The 24972-nt window shown below is 48.6% G+C and overlaps 1 protein-coding gene across 6 annotated transcripts in view; it reads left to right on the forward strand.

Annotated features, from left to right (window-relative positions):
• The window catches only part of FGFR1 (fibroblast growth factor receptor 1), a 93306-nt gene that overhangs the window by 45710 nt on the left and 22624 nt on the right, over positions 1-24972 (forward strand). For 4 of the 6 annotated variants that reach the window (XM_044437303.1, XM_044437306.1, XM_044437304.1 and 1 more), the window contains 5 exons: positions 8436-8699; positions 11548-11631; positions 12431-12606; positions 16593-16716; positions 23390-23580. In XM_044437303.1, coding sequence (XP_044293238.1) covers positions 8436-8699; positions 11548-11631; positions 12431-12606; positions 16593-16716; positions 23390-23580 — 839 coding nt within the window. The remainder of the gene's footprint in view (positions 1-8435; positions 8700-11547; positions 11632-12430; positions 12607-16592; positions 16717-23389; positions 23581-24972) is intronic. The other 2 variants (XM_044437307.1, XM_044437305.1) reach the window with 1 other exon arrangement.

A 24972-nucleotide genomic window follows, 5' to 3' on the forward strand; every position in this document is an offset into this window, starting at 1 on the left:
TGAATGGGCCTTCCCTGCTTTTGATTCCTTTCCTGCTTATGCCCAGCCCGGAACTGCCTCTCTCATGATGGCCACACCCTCGGTCAGGAGTTTCCCCAAGCTGCCCGCCCCACCGCCGCAACCTTTCTTTCTTCGCTTGCATCACTTGCCCCGGTGGACATCACGTGGCACTGGTGGCCAGTTCGGAGCAATCCTGCAAGAGCCCGCACAGCCTCGTTTTCATCTGAGCCCCCAAAATGATTTGGTGTCATTGGCAACCTGGGCCAGCTCGCGGGTTGCCCATGACTCCACACCATTTATCCGGCAGGGTCCCTGGCGAACCGGAGTAGATGGAGAAAGGATTTGACTCCATGCACACCAGCTCTTTCTTGCAGCTGCTTTTCAGTCGGTGCACGCATCTGACTTCCAGTCACCTGATGCACGGTCGTTGGGTGCAGAGAAACCCGGTCCTTCCACAGCATGGGCAACGGGGCCGTGGCCTGAGTGAGCCTGGACCGCCTCCCCGGTTGGAACCGCGATTGATTTCAGCCCCTTCCAGGCTGCACCCTCTGGCTTAGGTTGTGTCATCTCCCCTTTCTTGGAGCGGCTGGCAAAGCTGGATATGGTCGTTAGCCTGTGAATGCATTCTCTCCGCGTTCCCACCCTGTCTCTTTACTGGGTTACCAAAGGCCAAGCAGCCGTCTTTGCCCTCTGACTTCCTTCTCTCGTCAGCTGGAGCTGGGAGAGAAGCCCTGTCCATCACCGGCCGGAGAGCGTCTCCGCACTTTGAGCTTCCATTGGTTATGGCAGTTTAATGCAGAACAGTTCCAGGAACTGAAGCATTATTGACTCTGAAACGAGATGACCTGCCTGCGCTCTTTGAGCCGAGGTCTTAAAGTGCCTGCTCCCTCCCTCTTGGGGACCCGGCACGGCGGAAAGCTGCACGCAGCCATGACTGCATCCAGACTGTGGTTAAGCCTGTGTAGGAGGCCCTGGAATATTAGCCTAAAGCAGTGCAGGCGGTGGGAGTGGGGGGGATTTCTGGACTTCTGGGAAGGAGCCTCTTGTCGGGTCAGAGAGAGAGAGGTGCTAATAGCTTTGGTCAGCAAAGCCTGAACAAAACCTTATATGGAGGCAGGAATCACTTTGCCGGATTCTGAAGAGACAGGATGCAAGGTCTGTCTTCTTTATATTGGCCCTGTGAAAGCCCAGAGACCATCTGGCCGGGTGTTTTTGGAAATAGATGGGGCGTAGACGAAACATGGCGGTTGTGAGCACCCAGGTACTTCTGGACACTTTTCTTACTACGTACCAATGACGCTAAGGCACCAATAGGTAAAACAGTCGATCGCGCAGAATTGTCTAATAAGTAATGATGGCGTCTGTGTACTGTGCAAAAGCAAAAGTCTCTAAATGAAGAAAATGGAGGCAATAAGACATTCAGAGATAACACCGGAAGGTGGACTGTGGCTGCAGTGCCATGGACTTCGGTTTCGTTTTGGTCGGACTGAAGGCAAGCAGAGGAAGCTAAACATGTCTGGATCAGGCAGGTTCCGAAGGAAAAGCAAGTGGGGGGAGATGGAACCAACCATCTGGATATTTTGGGAGGGAGGCAGTGAGGACATCATGACTGATAAGAGTGAGGAACTTGGTCTTAGTGAGGGTGAACATTTCCAAGCTGCGGTGGAATGGGAAATAATGGTAGAAAGGAAGGTTGAGGTGGCATCTTGGAAAGCTCTGGAGGAACAAAGGTTTATGCCAGATGTACGAGGGAGGGGACGCAAGTGCCAGGATATCTCAAGATGCATCACACAGAGGAAAGGGAAGGATGTGGTAATGCAAGCAGTGACAACGCTTCTGTAGCCAGATTGCATTCCGTGTAGAAGGCACAGGAGTTTCATCTGGTCTTGGTATTTTGGATCTTATAGTCTGAAATGCATGGCAAAGGGACCTCGGGGCCTTTTGCAGTGTCCAGATGTATGTATGTAAGTACTGAGTTGATTTGATTGTAAGTTATCCATAGATACATGACCCTAAAGTTGAAAAAGTCATTTAAATACAAAGAAAGACGAAAGAAATCAAAACAGCATGAATATAGCAGGAAATAGACTTGATGGCGACTCCAGTGTTAAAGCATAGATCTTAAAAATGAGCTAAAACAAGGACATGCATAATTTCAACTGCTTAGTCTTGTCTTGAAGATCTAAGACAGGAGCATCACAACAGGAAAGGTGAATGCTAGGGCGGTCTGACACCTCCCCTGTTCTCTCTGTAGTGACCCTCCTGCGAGAGACAGAGAATAATAGGGAAAATTCATTTTCATAGCAGCATTTGGTTTTCCACACAAACCGGCCTGGATTACTGTTAGGAAACAACCTGTGACACATTTATAGCTTGCGGCTGGGACAGAGCCAAATTGTATAACGATACAACCTTCCAGGTAACTTAAAATAATATTTTCTTTTCCTTTCTCCCAGTGCTAGCTTTTAATTTTGAGTTTCTTGCAAGGCGGGGGTGAAGGTGGAATTGAAAGCTGCGGGGCCCCGCTTTGCACAGTATCATTTGGGCAAGGATGGAATACTTTCAAGTCTCCAGATTTTCAGTCAAGGATGCCTTAAATCACAACAAGATCCACTGAAATTGTTTCCCATTCTGAAATGCATGTACTCCCTGAACAAAGATGCAAATATAGGTCATTAGTCACATTAACCATTTAACACACATTTAACGATACCACATGCACAAATTCAGAATTACAGCTGCTCAGAAACTAGAGAGATTTCTATTTATTCTCCCTGTACCTATGAAAGGCACTAAGCAAGTTCATCTATATGAAGGCTGAGTTGCAGTCCTGAGCACACCTTATTGAGAGACACCACAAAATTGTTTTTTTTACTGAAAATTACATTTAGGCTGCCTTTAAGGGCAAAAGCCTCAAGTCAGTCCCTCCTCTGAGAAGGTGAAAAGACTAGCAATCACAGAGGTGGCTATCATTTTTCCTGGGGTGGGGAAGAAAGGCAAGAAATGCTGTGGGAAGAAGAGGAGGGAAGAAGAGGAGCAGAAATGGTCGAGTCTCGTAATGTTCATTTTGGGGATTCCAGATTTGTATTTGTAAGTTCAAGTGCTCAACAAATAAGCGTATATTTCAGACGTGCCAGGGATTGATTAGGTGGTGTTGGGGTTTCTTGCCTTTTTGGTTCAGTTCTGTGTCTTTAAGCTGAAGACCACTAGGACCGATCCTACAGATTCATTGTATAGATGGGGAAAGACCACGAGGGGAAAATGTTATGGAGGGGAAATCTACATATGCAACTATTCATAAATATCTTCATGAATAAATGCTGTTTAAAAATAGCGTCTCTAAAGCTTTAATCCTGGATTGTGTGTATGTCGAGGTATGTAGGGTTCATGCGTGTAGCTCTTACTAACCCAGCTTAGGACCTCAGTCACTGTATCTTCTGACTCTGATGGAACGCAGACTAAGGCCTGGTTGACCTGCTTTGTGTGCACGAAGTTCAGTCTCAAAAGTGGTCTCTGTAAGCCACATGTTAATCATGGAAATTTAACTAAAATTTGATCAACAACGTCTAATTGGCACTGCTGCAGTTTGGTGGTTTGCTTTTGCTTCTTTCCAAGTCTATTTTGGTTCTGGTATGTTACTGTAATAGTAGGTGAAACAGGAAGTATTAAAATTGGTCTTCAAATGTTGCTTATTGTGGTGAGCCATCCATCCGTATGAATATCCATCATTGGACATTAAGTGCAGTGCAGTTTTTCCACATTGCTCTGCTGCCCACTTAAGCTAGATTTTTAACAGTGTGTATAAAAGCATAGTCTTGTGCCAAAGAAACAGGATTTGTGATGCTGTGCAGATGGAATGAATGTGAGGATAAGGATAGGAAGGGGCAAACCCTTAAAAAGAACTGGGAAAGGGGATGCAGAATTCCTGTCTCTAGATTCAGAGCCCTTGTATTCTCCCTGACCTTTCTCTCTCATGAGGGACAGAAACTTGCTTTTTAAAAATCAGGGTTCTGCAAAAAGAAGAAACTGGTTCTGTGGAGCCTGGATGGGCAGCCTGGCTCCCTCGAGGTGCCTTAAACTGCAGCTCACACAACCCCAAGCCAGTGGTTGTGGCTATGGAATTCGTGGCTTAAAACAACTGGAGGCTACTCTTGCTGTGGAGTCCAGGCAAGCAGATTTTTCATGATAGCAGAATTCTTCTCCCTCTTCCTCGGTCCCATCCCTTCCGCGCTTGTTTTTCTTTCTGAGTTACTGAGGAACTAGCTGATCTGACACTAACCAAGCTGGGGAGCTGTGGGTTGAAAAGGGAAAAAAGGATCTTTGTGCTCTCCAAACAAATGTTTGATTTTGTGGCAGCTGCTTTCCTTCTGGGTGAATATAGGCTCAAACTTGGAATTCTCTGGATGGCACTTAATAACTGGACAGCGCCCCTGAAGCTGACCCTTCCCGGCAGCGGGGCTTTTCATAAAAGTTTACTGCTCCGGCTGCAACTTTTGCATGGTACAAATGGAATGGGCCGTATTGTCCAGAAACACTGGCGATAACACGCTCAAAACGGTTTGGGGGCTGAGAAGGGTTTTCAAGAGGCAGATTCTGATGGAACCTTGTGTGAAGAAGGAGTAACAGAAGGGGTGGGCACAGACCTGTTTTGGTGGCCCTCACTCTGAAATTGTACCTAGCAATTGTGTGGATGAGGTCTCACTTTTGCATCTCCTTCCTTTTGAGGAGAGAAATGAATTTGGAAGGCCAGAATCGCAGGTGCTTTCCCAGTTCATTTTATTATTTTTTTGTCAATAATCCCAAGACAGGCCAAACCTGACTTGACTCTGTTATCCTGGCACGACCAACCACAGACACCTGCCCTGTAGCCCCACAAAGCTGCCATTTTGATTTCCCATGGTGCCCCTGAACTCATGTCACTCCAAGACATTTTGGGAAATTTTGGGGGAAACCTAAGTTAAAGCAGTGCCTTCAAACCTGGCACCCACCCCAGGGCTGCATCTGGACCACCTCTTTGCCCCAGAGTTTGATTTATGCTCATCTGGGAAGTGCATCTTGCTTGATTATTCATAAAGGGCTTAAAAATAGACTTACAGTGGCAACGAGAACTGCCCTAGCTCCAAATGGGATCTTTCTTTAAGGATGCCATCAGTTCTGCTATTGCCTCAGTTCCTATATCTCCAGAATCATTCACCTGACAGAAAGGATATCTGAGGGAACACCTTTCTCCCTATCTTCTAAGATGATGAACAGAGATCCTTTCCATGTTTCACCCTCCAAAGAAGGGGGGGGGGACAGCGGGGGCTTTTCTGTGGTGGCACCTCACTTATGGAGCCCAAGAAAGTGTGCCTGGCGCCATCATTGATCTCTGTAGGGGCCAGGTAAAGGCCTTTTTGTTCAAGCAGCTGCTAAGTAGCCAACCTGGTTTTTGAACTCTTGTTTTTATATTTTTGCCACGTGTCTTTTTAATTGGACTTTTTCTCTTAGTACTGCCAGTTTTGTATCTTGTTTTTGTACCTCACATTGTTTTGTGCTGTTTTATGGCCTTTATATGGCTTTAACCAATTGTTTTAGTTGCTGTTGTTTTAGTTGACTTGAACCTTTCTTGTAAGCTGCCTGGAGAGCCTTTCAGCTGTGAGGCAGCATATAAATGCAACAAACAAATGAATAAATAAGAGGAACCTTTGGGCATGTCAGCTTTGTCTGAGAGCTTGCCTGCCTGTTATATCTTGTTTTTAAGTTGTTTTAAAACAGGGCTCCCCAATCTTTTTGAGTTGGAAGGAATGGTGCCTTGGGCACTCTCACAAAATGGCTGCCAGTAGAGGGATGTTGAGCATTCATAAAATGGCTGCCATGATTGGCATAAGCAGTCAGAAAAAGTTCATTTCCTTGAGGGCAAACTGGTGAGAGTGATAGAGACGTCACGTGCCCTGGAATCTAAGAGAAAGGCAAGCATTGGGAGCCCGAGCTCCATGGGCTCTTTTGGACCCAAAGAAAGATGCCACTGAAGCTCCAACCTCCTGCTGCAAAAGAAAAAACTAATTAAAAATTTAAAAAACTGGGCAGGAGATGTGGTAGCAGTTGGGAGATGAGCATGTTTTTTATTTAATGTTAGCTGCTTAGGGAGCCCTTAAGACTATTCAGCGGCCGGTAAATGTGAAAATAAATAAATGGGCATCATATCGGAGACCCCGATTTTAAAATATACATTGCCTGGGTCAAACGTCACAATAACTGTGTTTTGAAATTAACTGGATTTCAAGTAGGGGTGGCTAAACAAAACAGGGACCTTCTGTCTGTTGTCAATTATTTATTAATTAAATAATTAAAAGGGAAGTGTGTTGTTTCAATTCTAGAATCATAGACCTTGCTAGTAATTAAAATAATTACATATTTCTGGTTGTCATCCCTGGCAAATCTCTGAAATAGCTGAACAAGAATCAGATGGGCAGTTTCTCTGGCTTGCTTGGGGGAAGAAGAGCCGAGTTCTTGATTTACCTGTTCGCCATCCCCACCTGTGGAATTGGAACAGCAGCAACAACTTGGGTTATTGTGACGTGCTATCTTCTCACTGCCTGCCTATGAGTATCTTTCTGGATGCAAAAGGGGAAACAGAGGTTCATCCTCAATGGTTTTTGATGTTGTGGGTGCTTCCATCTCTCATCCCAGTTTTCCCCGCAACTCCACCCCTGCTGTGAACGAGACACCGATTCTTTCTGCCTTCCTCGTCCTTGCAGCCAGAGCAAACAGACTCCATTTGGTTTCTTGGCGCCTGTTGTGACATTCTGGAATGTTCCAGTTAGGCCACCTTTTGATTTCGAAAGCGAGAACCCCACATCTGGGCAGCCAAAGTATGAATGTAGGATATGCTCCTTCTCAGCCTCATTACCTGAGATCTTTCCAACCACTGATGCCAGAAACTGGACCGAGGGCTTTCTACGCGCAAAAAATCTGCTCCGCCATTGAAAAGCTCCATGGCTGGCTGTCTTTAAAAATGGTGGAGATTACAATCTGAGCCCAAGCCAAACAGCATCCCTCATCTGTCCTTTCCCAAAGTGCTCTCTTGGGTCAAATAATTTCAGCATACAATCCAGCCTGGTACATTGCCTGCCTTTTCTGTTCAGCAGGGGTTATTTAGAACTGTGTTTTTTTCAGAGAAGTGTGGTATGAAGTGCAGGCTCTTTCTCCCAAGGTTCTCAAATTTAATACTGTTTTACAAATTAAGTTTCTAGTCCTTATGACTGGAAAAATGAATTACATCAGGGAAAGGACCTGCGGGAGAAGCTTTGGTTATACTTTTTTGGTCTTCCTTGTGCATTAAATGGAATGACTGTTATGAGTAGGAATGTTTTGAGGTAGCCAAGAAAATGGAGATGAACAACTCTGCAAACAATTGTGGGGGTCTGAGCACTGCTGGGCATGTTTCACAGTTCTCTGAAGAAACAGCAAAGGAATCAAGATGGTAAAGTGTTGCTGTCGAATGCCTATGAATTCCTTGTGCGCACTCTACTGTTTCTTGCAAATGGCAAATGCGATGACAGAACTCAGGGCCTTGATCAGAAGTCAGGTTGGGGACCTAGCAAGACAAAAGCCCGCCGGACTGCTCTTTTTCCTCACCTTGCAACCTGCCTGCTCACCTGCCCTGGCCTGCACGGCAGTGGGATCTGGTGATGCAGTGGTCGGCTAGGGAGCCAACGAGAGGAAAAGGCAGCGGTGCAGGGAAGCAGGAGGAGGTGGGGGCTGAAGGTATTTTGCTCCAGGACCTTCCACCTCTTGGAACAGGTCAGAGTGCAGAGGCACAGAAATCCAAGTGTTCCCTCACAAAAAGATGTCCCTGCTCCTGCCCATGCTGAGAGTAGATCTCTTGGTTCTCAGTTGTCACTGTGTGAGTAAGCCCCGAGCAGTGGTGGAGGGGGGGGGGGGGGGGGGGAGTCCTGCAGGCCTGTCAGTTGTGGGAGGAACAAATGAGGGGCAAGCTCCCCCCCGCAGCTGCTTTTAACCCTTGCCTCTCCTTTGCCGCCCCTGCTCCGAAGGCTGCATGGCAGCCCGCTTGCAAGACGCTGAGCTTCAGGAAGGCGCAGCTCCCGCTGGAGTCGGAGTCCCGCCTCACCGCACCGTCTTACCTTGGGCTCAGCTGGAGGCAGCCGCTGGCCCATCGCAGCACGACGCTTTGCAGCTGCAGTTGGTTTTATAACTCACTAAAAGACTGGGCGCTGTGCCCGTCGGTGCCACCGCAGCAGGAATCGAAACGAGCGCCTCGGCGGCAGACCCTTGCTCTTTCGCGCCTCCGGAGGCCCTGCATGGCGGCTGAGGCCTGCATCTCGTGGCTGTAGGAGCGCCGCGGCACCCTGGTGCCTGCATGATGCCAGAATAATGCCTCATACCTCGCTTCCCCCTTGTTTTCTCCCTCTCTTTGTCTCCCCTAACATTTCCAGCTCTGCCCAAAACAAGCATTGAAGTGGAGTCCCACTCAGCTCACCCTGGAGACCTCCTCCAGTTGCGCTGCAGGTTGCGGGATGATGTTCAGAGCATCAACTGGGTCCGAGACGGGGTCCAGCTCTCAGAAAACAACCGGACGCGCATCACAGGGGAGGAGGTGGAGGTCAGGGATGCCGTCCCCGAGGACTCCGGGCTTTATGCTTGCATGACCAACAGCCCCTCGGGCAGTGAGACCACCTACTTCTCCGTGAACATCTCAGGTTGGTAGCACAGAGAGGAGTCGCTGTCACACCCCTCCTGGGAGAGCGGCGATGGCCCGGCTGGGCTTCTGGTTTTTGGTCCTTGGCAAGTCTCCCCTTTTCTCAGCCTTACCTGCCCCTCGTAGGATGACTGGGAGAAAAGCTCAGTTCCTGAATGCGTGGTGCCCGGAGCCTCTTCCAGTTCCTAGCCTGTCCTTCCTGTGGTCCCAGGTGTCCGTAGCTGAGAGACGGCACTCTTTACAGGTGTGACCCCTTGAGATCAAAGCTGATCAGGTTCAAATGAAACCCTGCTGGTTGTGGGTCCCTGGCAGAGGGTAAAGACGAAACCCTGTATAGGTGACAGCATGTCCGTTCACATTGGCACTTCTTACAGCCTGAAGCACCTGATCCTGCCTAATCTTGGAAACTAAGCAGGGTTGGACCTCGTTGGAATCTGGACTTCATTTTGCGAACTGCCCAGAGAGCTTCAGCCACAGGCAGTAGGGAAGTGTAATGCAATCATCATCATCATCATCATCTCTGAATGTCTTCCTTTCCTGCCAGCAAATACTCGGTTTGTCCTTAGAATTACAGGCAGTTCTTCATCATGTAATCAGCATTATATGATGAAGATCTGAGGACGTGTTTGAGGGCCTCTTTGGATGATGGAGAATTGGGTGGGGGAAGATGGATAATCCCTTTGGGCTTGCTGGCAGGTCATGGAATAGGAGCCCAAGAGTTGGGGGATCTTAGATCCAGACCTCAATTCCCCGGGTGTCTTTGTGACTTCTTGCAGCCCCTTGGAAATGGCTGGCTCAGACACCTTGGCTTTGTTGGGCTCGTTTTGCTTCTCCTTCTTGTAGGCAGAAGCACTGGGATTTATCTGAGGGTCATCCTAAAGATCAGTTGAAATCCACGAGACCTTTGTTAGTCATTACTAAAGCAAGTCCCATTCATTTCAGTGCCCCTATTCTAAGTAGGACTCACATTGGAAGCCATCCGTGGCTTCCTTTTCATTATTCTAGCCCTGGATCTCTTTTCTAGAGGCATCGTCATTTAAAATTCAGCACGTACCTTGAAAGCACACCCAAATCGCCCCGGATAGTGTTGAAGAGTGTGGCTCATCGTGGCCATTACGCTGTAGATGCCCAGGAGTTCCTCACTACGGCATCAGGAAAAAGGAATGTGTTTCGTGGATGCTGACAACCCTGTAGTCCATCCAAAGTTCTGTGCATGCTGCCATTCTGTGGGAGCTCTGAAAAAGCCCAGAATACATTCTGTGGGTTGCAGAATTCAGTTTGTTGACAACCTTTGCTTTCAGTTTTTGAAAACAAGTTTCTAGTCCTTATGGCTAGAAAGATGTGATTGACCATGGGCAAAGACTGCTGAAATTTCCAAACCCAGAGGGGTGGTGGAATAAGATTTTCAGTGGCCATGTGTGAAGACTGCCCCCATGCATAATTCTTTGCTGCCCCACAGGAGTAAGCTGTTCTATTATAAATCATACAAAACGAGACAGTTTTGCTTAGCAATGCACACTATGTGGTGGAAAGCCTGGTGCCAGCTAGATCGGGAGTGGGCAGAAAGCAAATCTCCACCTATTTTGGACCTCAGCTCCCAGCAGTCCTGGCCACTGTCCCTACTAGCAAGGACTCATGGGAGTTGAAGTCTGAACCATGTAGAGGTCCACCTTCTGCCCACTCCTGCTCTAGATGTACTCCAGCTCCCATCAGCAAGCCCCAGCATAAGCAGTGGTAAGGAGGGATGGGAGCTTTAGTTCAACACCTTCTGACCAGCCAGGAATTCCTGTGCCCGAGTAATGGGTACCAAACGCCATGTTCCAACTGCATCTACAAATTCACCCTTTACCTTCACCTATTCTGATTATGTAGCTCTATTGAGAAAAAATATATCACAGGATAAAACCCTTTCTTGGGCTATTCTACTTCGAACTAATGATAGACTGGCTCTTAAGTTTCAGCACACCTGCATGTTTAAATATGATGTTTGTTTTAAACGCAGGCTGAACAACAGACACCACGGAGGAATATTCTGGCCCGTGCATCCGTGTGTGTTCAGGGATTCTCTCCTTTTTCCCCATAGACAAGCAGCCCAACTTTTATTTTCCATTGCTTGTAGAAAACTTGGAAAAGGGGCCTTCCACCTGCAATAGTGCCGTCCAGACAAATTCTGTCATGTGACGAGGTGTCGGTAGGTCGCCAGTGTGCCATAGCAAGGGACATACTGGGCCAGCCCTCCCACAGCTGGCGCTGTCCAGATGTTTGGGGCCACAGTTGCCAGCATTCCTGGCCAGTGGCCAAGCTGGCTGGGGCTGAAGAGATTGTAGCCCAGCACCTCCGAAGGACAACCAGAGAGGGCCGGATGATGCGTACTGCTGAGAGACTGCTGCGTGGCCGGCTCCGTCTGTCCTCAACCAGAGGATCCACACAGGTGCGCTGGTGTTTGCAGCCAGCCAGAACGCGTGCTTGCCCCAGTTGTCCCTCCGTGAAGCCCCCCCCCTTGCCCCCAGGCCAGCTCCGGAGTGTGGCTCTTCCTTGCCGTCCATCCTGTGGCAGGCAGAAAACAAGTATGCGTCTCCACACCTGCGTCTTGTTTTCGCACAATCTCCTGCTCCTTCACGCCCATTATCACTCGACCATACGCAACAGAGCATCCACAAGCTATTGCCAGGGGCCAGCAGACCTGATACTCAGAATTAATTTCTCTGAGACGCCGTGTGCTGGGCAGCAGCGGTCGAAAAGAGCAATAAATGTACTGCAGGGCAAGAGAACCGCCAGCACTTCCGTGCATCATTGCAAGCCACCCGTGTGTCAAATCGAATCTGATACCTGCCGCTTTTCCTCCCCAGATGCTCTTCCTTCTGCCGAAGATGACGACGACGACGATGATTCCTCCTCGGAGGAGAAGGAAGCCGATAACTCCAGACCGAACCGTACGTTCGAGATCCATCTGTTTCGGTAGCTTTCCAGTGGCAAACCCCAAGAGCAGCCGACAGGTATCCCTTGCGGATGCCATTTCCATGGATACCTTTCTAGCTGGTTGCTGTTGGGTGCCAGTAATCCATGGCGTTTCTGCATATGTTGCCCAGGAGTGCCCGAAACCTCTCTCAGTCGACAACTCCCACCTTATATAGGGGTCCAGTTAGACGGAGGCACTCGAGAATGGCAACTAGGGCCCACGAGAATTGCATATTAAGCTCACAGACCCTCCAGCCACATGTTGTTTGCAGCCCTGAATGCAAATGTTTCTCAAATGGTTGCACAGTACCAAACTTTCCCAAAGTGATGCATTTAGTCAGGAGGGTGTGGGAGGATTTTTAATAAGATGCACGCAAACCTGCTCTTCTCCCAAAAGCTGCCCTTTTTCCTGCTCAAATTAAAAGAAGAGCAGGTGGGTGCGGGAGTTAATGACATCCCTCAACAACAAGTTTCCATTCTAAGCAGGGGAGGGAAAGATTCAGAGCAGGCAGTGGAACGGGAATTTTTAGCAGTGGCATCTGGTTTCGGAGACCAGGATGGTTCACGGCAGTGTCAAAGCCTCCAAGTGCGAACATCGAGAACTCGCGTCCTCTGACCAGGCTGCAGGTGGTGCAGGGAGAGGAGATGCTGGGGCTGTTCGTGGGGCGTGGGGGGAGCTTGCGGTGCCTTCTTTTGGCTGCCCACGTCATGGCACACGTCCCTGTCCCTCAGCAAGCACTGCCTAAGCCCCAACCTGCTGTTGGATCTCCGCAGAAGCCATCCCGCCTTACTGGACGTACCCTGAGAAGATGGAAAAGAAGCTCCACGCGGTTCCTGCTGCCAAGACTGTAAAGTTTCGGTGCCCGTCCAGTGGGACACCCACCCCGACCTTGCGCTGGCTGAAGAACGGCAGGGAGTTCAAACCTGACCATCGTATTGGTGGATACAAGGTAGGAACCTTTTGGTCTGGTCCCTGGCCTGGAGTTGCCATTGAAAGAATGGGGAATGCAGCCAAAGTGTTTTAAGATTGGGTTTTATCTATTGTATACGTTGATGCTGTATTCATTTGTATTTTAGTGTATTACTGCCCTTGGACATAGTGAAAGGTGGGATAGAAAAGCTTTGAATGAATGAATAAGTGCTATTCCAGTTGTAGGTTGGGGTTTCTTTCCAGGGATCGTGTTTAAAAAAATGCTGCCGTTTTTCTCTCAAGTAAAGAGGGGCATTAGAAATGCACCTGTTCAGGAGGAGAAAATGCTGTGTTGCAGGGAACTAATAGAAAGGCCTTCTTCTGAGGTCGTCCCATTTTCAGTTTGCTGAATGGGTTGTCAGGGCATCCGTGGGAGTCCAGTTCTAGTTGATGGTCCTGGGCCCCTCGATCTTTGAGAAAGTAGGGATTTTTAAAACTCTGTTCGCAAGGAATGCTAGTTTATTGAAAAACTGCAGTGGGGAGGGCCGCCCGTCTGGATCGATTTCGGCACTGCATCAAGCCCCCATTGGCACGTGCTTTTGATGGCTACCAAGAACAGATATGTTGCTTTTCCCAACCTTGACCTCATCTAAATGCTTTTATGCTTTTAATGCTGTATTGCTTTGTAATATGCTGAGAACCACTCTGGGATTTGGAAAAGGGGAAGCGCTCTATAAAATAAATAAGTGGAGAGGGGAAGAATCATTGCTGGTGCCACAGTGGCGCCGCTTGACTCCTAAAGGAGGACGAAGCTGCTCATTCTCCCATGCCTTTCCCAGCCGGCTGTCCTCCAGATGGGGCGGCCTGCAGCTCACCCCAGAAGGCCTGGGGAAGCCGTTCCAAGGGGGTGGGAACAAGATTTCCTCAGATCCATCACCTGAGGCTCTGGTTGATATTAGCCTAGTCTCCGGAGAGGCATTTTGTCCTTTTCAAAGGTATGGTGTGGGGGAGGATGCATGAAACCGGCACCAGACAACCAGATGATCGGCAGATGGGGAAAGTGGGGGGTGTGGATTTCGGGGGACCCCTGGGAGGCTGGATGGAGCCTCCTGCAGGGCCATATTTGCCCCCTGGACCAGAGACTCTGAACTCCTGTGCTCCGTGAAAGGTTGTCATTTCCCCAAACACAGTATTATTTGCTTTTGCTCTATTGGACTCTGCTTCTTCTGCCCGTTCCAACACATAGAAACATAGAAGCAGAGCGAGTCAGAAGGGGCCTCCTGGGCCATCTAGTCTGACCTCCGGCACCAGCTGGCTCCGCTTACGACATGCCCACCATGTGGACATCCAGCCTATCCTTGAACACCCACACCGCTGGGGCCTCAACGACCCCCCGTGGAAGCCCATTCCACCCCCTCGGGATCCTGACTGTCAGGAAGGGCTTCCTGGCATCCAAATGGAACCTTGGCTCCCTGAGCTTGGCTCCGTTGGAGCGCATCCTGTACTCAACACAGTATTTTGAGAGAAGTCAAGCGCCCACAAATGCAGGATGTTATGTAAGATTTAATCCATGAATTGGTCATTTAAAAAATCGGGGATCATCAGCCCGGTGTCGCAGCAGCTGTATTCACAGTCAAGTTCCTGTTACAGCCGGAAAAGCATCCACCATACCTTTTGCGAGTGAAGCCGTAATGCCACCTAGCTACGATTCCATCCTCTCTGGACCGCTTCAAGGCCAAGTGGAGGCGTCTGGCTGGGTGTGCGGCAATCCAGAAGCCAGCCTGGCACTTGCCTGCGGGCCCCACTGGCTTGCCTTGGATGCCTCATCCAGTCGCCTCCAGTCAGAACAACTTGTTTCCGTCCGGAGTGACTCACAAGCGAGCACAGCGTGGCCTCCGATACCTCCCACTGCTGGTGTAGTCTAGGCCACCGCATTAATAAGAACATTCCTTTAGCAGCAAGACAACAGCCCCCCTGTCCTACTTTTCCCTTTCTGAATCTTCATGTCTGGTCAGAGAAGCAAATCAAAGCCGTTTTAATGAATTGGAGAGCCCCTGTTATTCTTCTCCTTCTAAGCAACAGTTCCTTGTAGCTTCCTGAATCGAACTCCCCTTCCAGACAGTGGCCATGCAGTGTCTCCCTTCGTTTTAGCCTGGCTGTGCTTCTGCAGCTTGTCTGTTGCTTGCTGCCCCAGCCCGCCTGTGCTCTTGGCCGCCATTGGGCGGGAGACTTGGCAGCAGCCCCTCAAGCATCAGTGACATGCCCGAGCTTTTCCTCGGGAAGGAGGTACTCCCAGAGCCGTTTCATGTCCTAGGAAAAAACTGCAGCAAGCAAACTCAGGCTAGAATCTCCAACTCTACAAGGGGAGAATTCGTTTATATATGCCCAATCTCCAGAGGCCTTCAGGGCAGTTAGCAGAAGTTAAAAGGTTAAAAACATATGACAAGAAAAGAAGGACCACATAGAACGCTAAGACAGTAACGCAGCAGCAGTTGCAACTGGATGGGTAAGGATGTACATCAGCAAAGGGAATAAAGTGCAGTTTCAAAACTGGAATTAAAAAGTTAACTATGAAGACTCCGGGGGAATAAGTTTTCACCTGGCACTGATAAGAGTGGAGAGTAGGCACACCACTTTGGGGAACTCCTTCCGCAGTTAGGGCGCCACCACTGAAGCAATAAGCTTGTTTAGTTGAAACCAATTTCATGGAGCGTATCCCTAAATAACCAAAGGAAGGAAGCAATCCAGATTTGCTTATAGGGCGGCCATTGAGATACTGCCCAGAAGGAGGAAAAGTAGCATCAAAAGAGCTGTGTGCAAGATGTGCATGTGCTGATTTACCGAAAGGGATGCTCACCTAGAAATGCGATTGTGCAAATGGAAACTCAGCGCCTCCCACCTGGAGTGACCAGGTGCGCCGTGCGTCTGCTCCCGGGGAAGTGCCCAGGCCCCTGCCTGCCCTCCCGACTTCCGTTTCTTTACCTTTAATCCAGGATTGGACTGAAAAAATTTATTTGTGTTGCTTTTATTGTAAAACTGTCCCAAGACGCCAGTAGCTGGACGAGAGATAAACGCTATAAATAAATAAATAAATCCTCCAAACACATCTGGCCACTCTACTTGGTTAAGGCAAAGACATGGAGTGGCTGCCTGTCCTCCTGGAGTGAGCTAGCATTCCATCCCATTTGAGAGCAGCCCCCCCCCCCCAAAACCGCACCCTCCTAGAAATCTAGCATGCACAAAATGGAATTTGCAGCCTACTGTGTCATTTTCTTTGCCTTTTCTGTGTTTTGTTGGCGTGCCCACTTGGGCCCAGTCCACACATATTTAAGCAATTCATTGCAAAATACAGGGTTCATATTTAGAGTTTGCTTTTCATTCTTTGATCTTTAAAAAAGCAATTTGGTTCCACCTAAGCTTTTTATTGAATCGCATGTCTTTATGCCACTGCTGTTTTTAGTGGTTTCAGTTTACTGGTTTGTATATACACAATTTATTGTTGGATGTATTGCGCTCTTCGCCTGTTTTTCAAGCAGCCTTACCAGGGTTTAAACATCTTTCAAGGTGGGACGTAAATATATTAAGACCATAAATAAACATGAAAGACGGCATTGTTCCTGTGTCAAATTCTACGCCAGATCTGGTGTTTGTGCAGATGACACATGTCCTCTGCAGCACCCCGGTTAAATTTGGGCACAGTGGCCCTCCCTTTGTGTGGGAGTGCAGCTGGAGAAATTTCCAGACCGGTTCCTGTGCTGGCAACGGGAACACGTCAATAATATCCCTTTCCATATGTAGCCGACTCGGTGGTCACTCCTTCATTTGGCAGCAATTACTCCCTCAGGATAGCAAAAGGGGAAAACATAACCTCGAATTGCAATTACGTGCAGTCTAGAACACAGAGCACAGAGCGGGCGAGACCTTTGCCCTCGCTTTGGATGCAGAAGCCGTGGGGGTCAGAGCTGCTGCCCCTGCCCTGTCCCCACTCCCCGCCGGCCACACTGATTGGTGTCTCCTTCCCCACAGGTCCGTCATGCCACCTGGAGCATCATCATGGACTCGGTTGTGCCGTCAGACAAAGGCAATTACACGTGTCTCGTGGAGAACAGATACGGCACCATCAACCACACCTACCAGCTTGACGTTGTTGGTGAGGAAAAACGGGGTCCCGAGAGAGAAAGTTGTGGAGTCACTGGTGTGGTCAGCTTGCCCAGAAAAATGAGCTCATTGCACAGAAAAGGGGTGTGCAAGAAATCTGTTTGAGGCGGGGGTGAGAGCTGATGGATTTTCCTGACTCACCCTTCCGGTTCTGTTCTGCTTCTCCCACGCTGATGCCTACGTGGTCCGAGACGAATTGGGCTATCATGCTGATTTCTGCTTTTAAAAGAAGCCCAGGTTTTAAAGAAAAGCTCAGGAAGTGTGTGCCAGTTGTGGATCCCAAAAGGTGTGCGTGTTTCCAGATTCACAGTTGGCTCACATTTTACAAGGTGTTTTTAAACGGGTAAATTTGCTCCGATTGCATTTTAAAATGTAATTCCTTCTATGTTGTAAGCAGAAGAAAAGGCTAAAGTTGGTGGAAGAACAAGGGCAAGGGAAGAGCTGAAAAGCCGGAGTGCATCTGTGTGAATCTTGGGAGCTGAAAATAATGAATGAAAATAATAATTTAGAAGGTGTCTGCTCAATGTGTGCAAATCTGATCATCTTAGCAAAAAAATGTAGTTCTGATGCTGCCCTAGTCAGAATCGACAATTACAAGCTTTTTGTGAAGCAGGGCGTAAGGACAATGAAGGAGGAACTGGCGGGGATGGAACTGACAAGGCTATTTACCTGAGGTTACCTAGCAGCCCTGCAAATGCAATTAAACCATTAAAAAGGCACAACTCCATTAATGCAAATGCAAAGACTGAGATCCCATTTGACAAATCACTGTTTGCGCAAGTGGTGCTGCAGATGCACAGATCTTGGTTTGCAGGGTGCAAGACTATGTTGTGCCCATTTCTGGAACCTGAAAAAAGTCCGATATGGTCCATTTCCAACCCCTGGATTGGAAACCCCGTAAAATCCTGTGGGACTCAAACAAAACAGTTGTCCTAGTCTGTCCTTAGAAGGGAAGGTTGGAATATGGTCAACCTGCACGTCTGCTTTGATGGAGGCAGAAATGCCTCCTTTTGTCAATGGACCCCGACCTCACCCACCTGTATGTGCTGAAGCCATTCTGCAGCTTCCCCTCTGCAGTCGCTTCCGCTCCAGCCCCAGCAGCGGCTTTGGAGACTCTGGTGCAGGGTGCGTCTCGAGAGGAGACGGTTCAAAGAGGAGTAATACAGGCTTCGGGGGTCTTGCGTGCCAGCATGTGTTTCCACGGATTCCTTGGAAAGGAAAGTGGCAGGCACTCCCCAGGCCGCGCGTGTGCATCAATTCTGCAGCTGGGAGATTGATTGCAGAATTAGGTGATGGTGCATCTATTGCTATGCCCTGAATTGTATGGTTTGAGGAGGATGGGGGGGGGGTTGTATGTTTCGTGAGTATATAGGCGTATGAAGCTCTCTCAGCCTGAATCCGGCGGGCCCTGTATTGTTTGTTTGTTTGAGGTATTTCTATACTGTTTGATTACACAAGCTCTCAGAATTGTGTATGGAAGATGCTTAAAAACATCAAATAACCATCAATTTAGAAACAAATTTAAAAGAAGCCTACCTGTCATCAAACAACTGCACAACAATGAAACTCAACAGGCTTCTGATAAAACAACAAAGCAATAATTAATGACACAGTAACAAGCATTCTGCCTGTACCGAAACTGTTTAAAGGCAATATAAAACCACATAGCATATTGTTACACTGATGGCTCAGTCTAGTCCAGTATTCTGCTTCCAAAAGAGCGACACTATATTTGATAAAAGGCGTGGGCAATAAGAAGCCATGGAGAATACATCTTACTGCTAGAGAATGAAGAGGAAACCTCCACAGACAGAAGCAGTATACCTCAGAATATTAAATCCTGGTGGAAAATAGCCATTGACGGCCAAAACTTCCATATGCTGCTTGTGAACTTTCCAGATGTTACTAGTCCATAATAATAATAATAATGATAAAACAATTTCTAGATCATTTGGTTTTATATGTCTGCTTACAGATGTCTCCCATACATGTGTGCAGTAAAAAGAGGAAAAAAGGCAGGAAATAAATGCAATGAAATAATAATAATAACAAAACGAGAAGGTGCAAAGGCCCTGACCCTTTCTGCTGTGTAGCCTTTGCCAGCCTGGGTCCCCCCAGTTCTTTTCGCTCCTGGCAGAGATGTTTCCTGGCTCCTGGGGCCGGACTGTCTAGGCAGGAGTTCCCTTAAGTGGCCTGGTGTGGGTGACAGACGGTCTGGAAGGCATGAGAGAAAGTGGTTGAGCGAATCTTGCTTTTCAGCCCCGGATTGCTCCTTGCGCAGATTGTGGCTCTTCCAAGGTGTGCACCTCTGCGGATGATTGTTCGCCTCCACCAAACCAGTCTCTCTCTGCCAAGAGCACCTAGAGGAACTGGTTCTGCACACGTCCCCTCATTTTCATGCTGCATTTATGATAATTTCAGAGGCCAGACAGGAACGCTCCCTCTCCTCGCCACCACCCTCCCCAATTAATCTCCTTATTAGCCTTAATTTCCAACCCAGGCAAGCTGATCTCTGCCGTTCCACTTGTGGAGTTGCTCTAAATGCCACTAAATGAACCATTAAGAATGCAATTTAATTTAATTACACTGAGCAAACTGAAGGGAATAGTCTGCAAGGGGGAACAAAGGGATTTGTTAATGCTCACTCACCGCAGTGCCAGGCACTTTGTTAATCGGCTAGGCCCTCATTAGGTTTGTTTGACCTTTGACCTCCAGTGAATCGGTAGCCATGTTTACTACTTGCCCCATTCCCTGAATCCTAACCCCGGTACCATGTCAAGAATTTCACCTGCCTGGTTTTCCTTGACTGCCCTCGATGGTTTGTGTGTGTTGTGGACAGGGGGTTGTTTGCTGGTGTTTTGCTCTACGACGAGGTGACCCACTCACCAGGATCAGCAGCTTGGAGTGTTGGAAGCTCTTGCATTTCAGCCAGAAAATGTATGGCTTGCAGCCACTCGGTCTTTTAGACCCCACGTTTCAGCCTTTAAAAAATATTATTTTATTGCATTTATACAATGCAAGGAACCCAAGGGGGTTTGCAAGGTTTGCCCTCCTCATTTTATTCTCACGACAACAGCCTTGGGAGGTAGGTTTGGCCAGTCTGTGGCTGGCGCAGAGGCACACAGTGAGCTCCATGGGGGCCAGAACTCAGATCTCTGAAGTTCCGGTCCAGTTGCTACACCACTCTGCCTTTTGGAACCTTCTTCGGGCATGGAAGGGATTTGAAGGATGCAGCATCACATCCCAGGACTGGCGACAGTAGGACATTTTGCTGGAGACCAAGGCCAAGATCTTGCACAGTTTTGTGTCCCCGGTCGCTTTGTCTGGGTGTGAAAGCTGCGCAATGAAGAAATGAGACCGGAAGAAAACGGATGTGTTGAAAACATGGTGCTGGAGGAGAGCTTTGCAAAATCTCCTGGTCTGTCAGAAAGACAAATAAGTGAGTCCTAGAGCAAACGAAGCCAGAACTTTCTGTGGAAGCAAAAATGATGAAGTGAGGCTGTTGGGCACATCAGGGAAAGGCAAGACTCGCTGGAAAAGACAGTCGTACTAGGAAAAGTCAAAGTCAGAAGAGGAGGAAGACCGAATATGAAAGGGACCAATTCCCTAAGGGTTGAGTTGACCAGAGCTGAGCAGGGCTGTTAAGGACAAGACATGGCTGAGGGCTTCCACTCGCAGGGCTGCCATAAGTTGGAGATGACTTGGCTGCATGAAACCGCCACAGCTTGGCCTTGCCTGGGACCAATACTTGAACCCTTGCTAATTCAGCAGAGGAGTCTCTTCTGCCCAAACTATGCCAGCAGCCTGCGAAGCGCCTCATTTCGGCCTTCCCAGCCCTGGTGTCCTCCAGATGTTTTGGATTTTAACTCCCATCAGCCTCAGAAGAGTTACAGCCCAGCGGCAGAGAATGTCCTTCCTATGCGGAAGATTCTGTGTGCCCATGCTCATGTCTCCAGGTAGGGCTGGGAAAGCCCCCTGGAGAGCTGCTGGTAGGAGGACCGATGTTCTGCCGCTGCAGAAAGCCACGGTGTGAAGTCCTAGCGACGCTGCTGCCATTTGCCCGTGAGCTCATGGCGGTTCTCCGCTTTAGGTTCCAGCTGCTGCCTTCGTCCCTCCACTCTGTTCCGAGTGTCAGAGCTTCCTCTTCGGAGCAGCCTTCCCCACCCCCTTGCCTTCCAAACATTAGGGGCTCCATCTTCCAGCAGCCCCAGCCAGCCATGGTCAGGAAGGTTGGGCATTGTAGTTGGAAATATCTGGGGGGCATCCAGTTGGGGAAGGCTCTTTTAGGCTGTTATAATTCAGGCTCTGAAGAAACAAAGGAAGCCAAAGCACCATTTGGCAAGCTGTGGACAGCCTATTCATTCTTAGCCGCTGTGATTGTCTTGGATATTTTCTGGGTCAAAGGGAGTTAAGATTGCTCAGGAAACTTATGCAGATCCCTCCTCAAAGTTTAACCTGGGTTAGTTGACCCCAGGTGGCTTAAGTTTTTGTGAGAAGATAAGACTGCTTATGTTCTGCTCCTCTGGTGCAGATGGGTTCCTTTTTAACCATCCCATCATACTCCGAGTCACAGGGGTACAAAGACCGATTTTTCCCTTTTAACTACATGCAGGATGATTAAAACCACTAGTGACTTCTATTTCAATATTTGACCTCCCTTTTTCACAAGTTGAACATTCTGAAGAAAAGTAAAATACTTCCCAAAGATTGGAGTGCACTTCCATATACTGATATTTATTAACGAATTTATTTTTTATATTTATCTGCCACCCTATAGTCCAAGGGCTCTTTGGGCAGCTTACACAAATGCATTGTTTTTATGAATTAGACCCTTGGAAACATCCTGAGGGGTGGTTGTTCTTGTGGTGACCTCTGGAATGAAAAAATAGACTGCAGAGTTGCTCGATCCTCCAATTAGACAATGTTATTTATCCAAAAGTTGTTTTATTTATTCATTGTAACTTCATTGTGGTTTGTTTGGTGCCTGTCTTATTTGCACAACGAATGTTGACGTGAACACACGTTTGACGTGCCACTTTTGTATTTTGGAAAAACGGCTGGATCAGAGTGCCGTTTTCTTAAAGAGAATGAGAGAGCAACCCCGTGGGTTTGGCACCAGCCTTTTTGTACGTATGGTTGCCGAGACCCTCTAACTAGGCCTCAAGCATCCCTGGAGGGACAGGAAACACGGCAGAGCTGCTCCGGACTGGATCAGAGGAGCGCTGTGAAGCACGGCGGAAAGGGTACTACAGTTCAAGCCAGAGGGCTCCTTGGCAGAGGGAGGGCTGATCCTGTGATATTTAGCTCAGGAAGTGGGATATGATTTTAGGATGCAGGGCCCCCACTCATCAAGAATCCTTCGCAAGAGGGATTAGAGGAGGAAGCATTTCCTTCACATTTTTAATAAGCAACTGGCTAAGATGAAAAAAAAAGGATCTTGGCTCCAGCCTCTTCCAATGAAGGGGAAAATTTAACTTCTTAATCCCGGCTTTGTCACATCACAAGTGAAGATGTGAGGGTCGCAGGCGGCTGCCGGGCTTTCCTTTCCCTGCACGCCTGCCTAATTCTCTTTGTTTCTGCAAAGTTTGTGTGCAGCTTCTGGTCTGCACCTGACTAGCCGTGAATATTCACTTGATTGCTCTGCCGTGCCCTCCCCCAGGCAGGGCCAAACCCGTTTGACTGGGCAAGCCCTGTTTTTGGAGCCCTACTTTGACTGAAAGTGAGATCCCCTTCACGCATTGCTCGCCCGATGTCTAGACGGGAGTCATGTGTGAAAGGCTCATGTGTCTGGCAAAGGTGTACAGACATGTTAAGCGGGATTATGTCTTCGGCTGTTTATTGGGTTCCAAGGAATCCAAGGCAGCCTTCTTGACCCTCCTCCTCTCCACTTCATCCTCACAACAGCAACCCTGTGAGGTGGGTTAGGCTGAGAATCAGCAGCTTCCCCAGCAGGCATCATAACTGAGCAGGGACTTGAGCCGAGCTCCCCACAGCCTCGGTCCAGTCCTCCTTTGCCAACACCACAAGCTTAGCAAGATGGCGGGTGCTGCACAAGATGTTCCTGAGGTGGCTTTGGAAGGTCAAACCCACACGGAGGAAGTGGGGCCTCTGTCCATGCCTGTATTGCCCTCTTTGGGATGTCAGACGTGGTTTTGTTGGCTACCACAGATGCGGCTCTTCCCCTCTCCCCTCGGTGACTGGGAAGCAGGGTTCCTACTTGCTCAGCCATTGAAAGTTGCCTGCCCCTTCCACATCAGACTGTAAAGTAGCTCTCTGTACCTTGGGGCAGGAATTAGGGGGAAGTGAGGTTCAGAGACACTTAGTGGAGTTGTTTGCGTGGAAGTACTATCCGGGGGAAGGTGGAGCGAGCCTGCAGAAGTGCCACCCAATTTGTGGTATCGTTTGGGTTCCAGCCAAAGACCTTTTTGCCTTCCCAGGCTTTTAAAGCTGGCATGTTCCTGTAATCTGCTGTGCTAGTTGCTGAGGCTTATTGCCTGCCTGTGAAAATTGATGTTGTTGTTTTGCATTTTTGTCAATTTCCCCGGGACACATCTGGTTGATGTGTAATATATGAGTATAAGAAATAAACAGGCAATTGGGGATTTGTCTTTCTGATCTGGTCTGTGGAATGTATCTGAAACCGTTTGCTCTGCTGTCTCTTCCAGAGAGGTCCCCTCACCGGCCTATTTTACAAGCTGGGCTCCCTGCAAACAAGACCGTCTCCTTGGGTAGCAATGTGGAATTTGTTTGCAAGGTCTACAGTGATCCTCAGCCTCACATCCAGTGGCTGAAACACATTGAGGTCAATGGGAGCAGAATTGGACCAAATAACCTGCCGTACGTGCAGGTCTTGAAGGTACAAGAACCACTATCTTTGGTGACGTAACGTGTCGTCTTTGTTGATATGGGACATGTTTGCACTGTTTGAGGAAGGGGGCATAGGAGACCAATGTAAACAGGGACAGGACCATCTTAGTCTGGGACCGGTGGAGAAACCACTTCCCAATTAAGCTGGCCTGGTGAACCAGCCAAGCTGATTTCACACGCAGTGTTCCTTCTGGTGGAATTGTTGGCGCAAAACTGGGGAAAGGCCAAGTGGTCCATGTTAGATACCTCTATTATGTTTGCCCAGTGTAGCTCTGTTTGGAAGGTAGTTTACTACAACCTGACTCAGGCTGTTACCCACCAAACCAAACTCAGCCACCAGTCTGTGTCTCTCTTAGGGTGACTTTTAACATGGCTTTGCTGGTTTGGCCCACTGGCCAGCCACAGTCCATGGTGGGCTCTGATTGACCCCTGAGTTCCGTCAGGGGAACCTGTCCCCACAAGCTCAGTTCGGGCCCACCCCATAGATCCACAGGACCTCATGGGGAGAGCAAGCACCTAGGGAAGGCTTCACCTGCCTTCCCCAGTCAAGGGTTAGGTTTAGGCTGACTTTTTCTAGGTTGAAATTTTTTAGGGTTGGGGTTAGGGTCAGTCGTTCACAAGGCCTGCTCTGGACTCCCCGGTGCCTCAAGGAATGGACCGCAGGCTCTTCACCTCCCCTGAACAACCCTTGCAAAGAGGAATCCCTGCCTGGGGAAGCGGGGAGGTAGAGGAAGCCCCCTGGGAGTGAGAGAGGGCCCAGAGAAGGGCGGGAGGGGCAGGACAAGCAGCCCCGGCCACTTCCTGGACTTAAGCACCACCAAAATGACATTACAAGACAGGTAAAGTACCGGATGAATGCTTAAAATACCAGCCACTAACAAATGGATGAGACTGGGGAAATGTTATATGAGGAATGGTGGGGGAAGGGGATGGTTTTCGTTTTGATTTGCCTTTCCTAAAAATGTATCAAAAATGCATTTTTATTCAATTACGCAAATGGATTAAGGTTACTGGTCTTTTATGTATCCCCAAAATTAACGAACAAAGGGCCTCTTTTGCTCATGTAAGCAGATTTAGGTTTGTTTTATCCTAGAGAAAGAGCACGTGGCAAACTTAGTCCTGCCACTGCACTATCAGAACCCAGCTTTCCCTGAATGTGGTGCCTTCTAGATGTCTTGGACTGTGCTGGTGGGGGAGGATGGGAGTTGTAGTCCAACACATCTGGAGGACAGCCAACTGGGGGAGGCTGCCTTCTTTTAATACAGCCGCTCATTTGGTAGCAGCAGTATTTTCGGCAGGGGGTGTAAGGGGGTGCAGTTTGCAAACTGCCCAGAGAGCTTTGGCTGTGGGTGAAATGAATAAATGAATGAATAAATTGTGC

The sequence above is a fragment of the Varanus komodoensis genome, unplaced genomic scaffold, assembly GCF_004798865.1.
Source record: "Varanus komodoensis strain SLA01 unplaced genomic scaffold, ASM479886v1 scaffold30, whole genome shotgun sequence".
Classification (NCBI taxonomy): domain Eukaryota; kingdom Metazoa; phylum Chordata; class Lepidosauria; order Squamata; family Varanidae; genus Varanus; species Varanus komodoensis.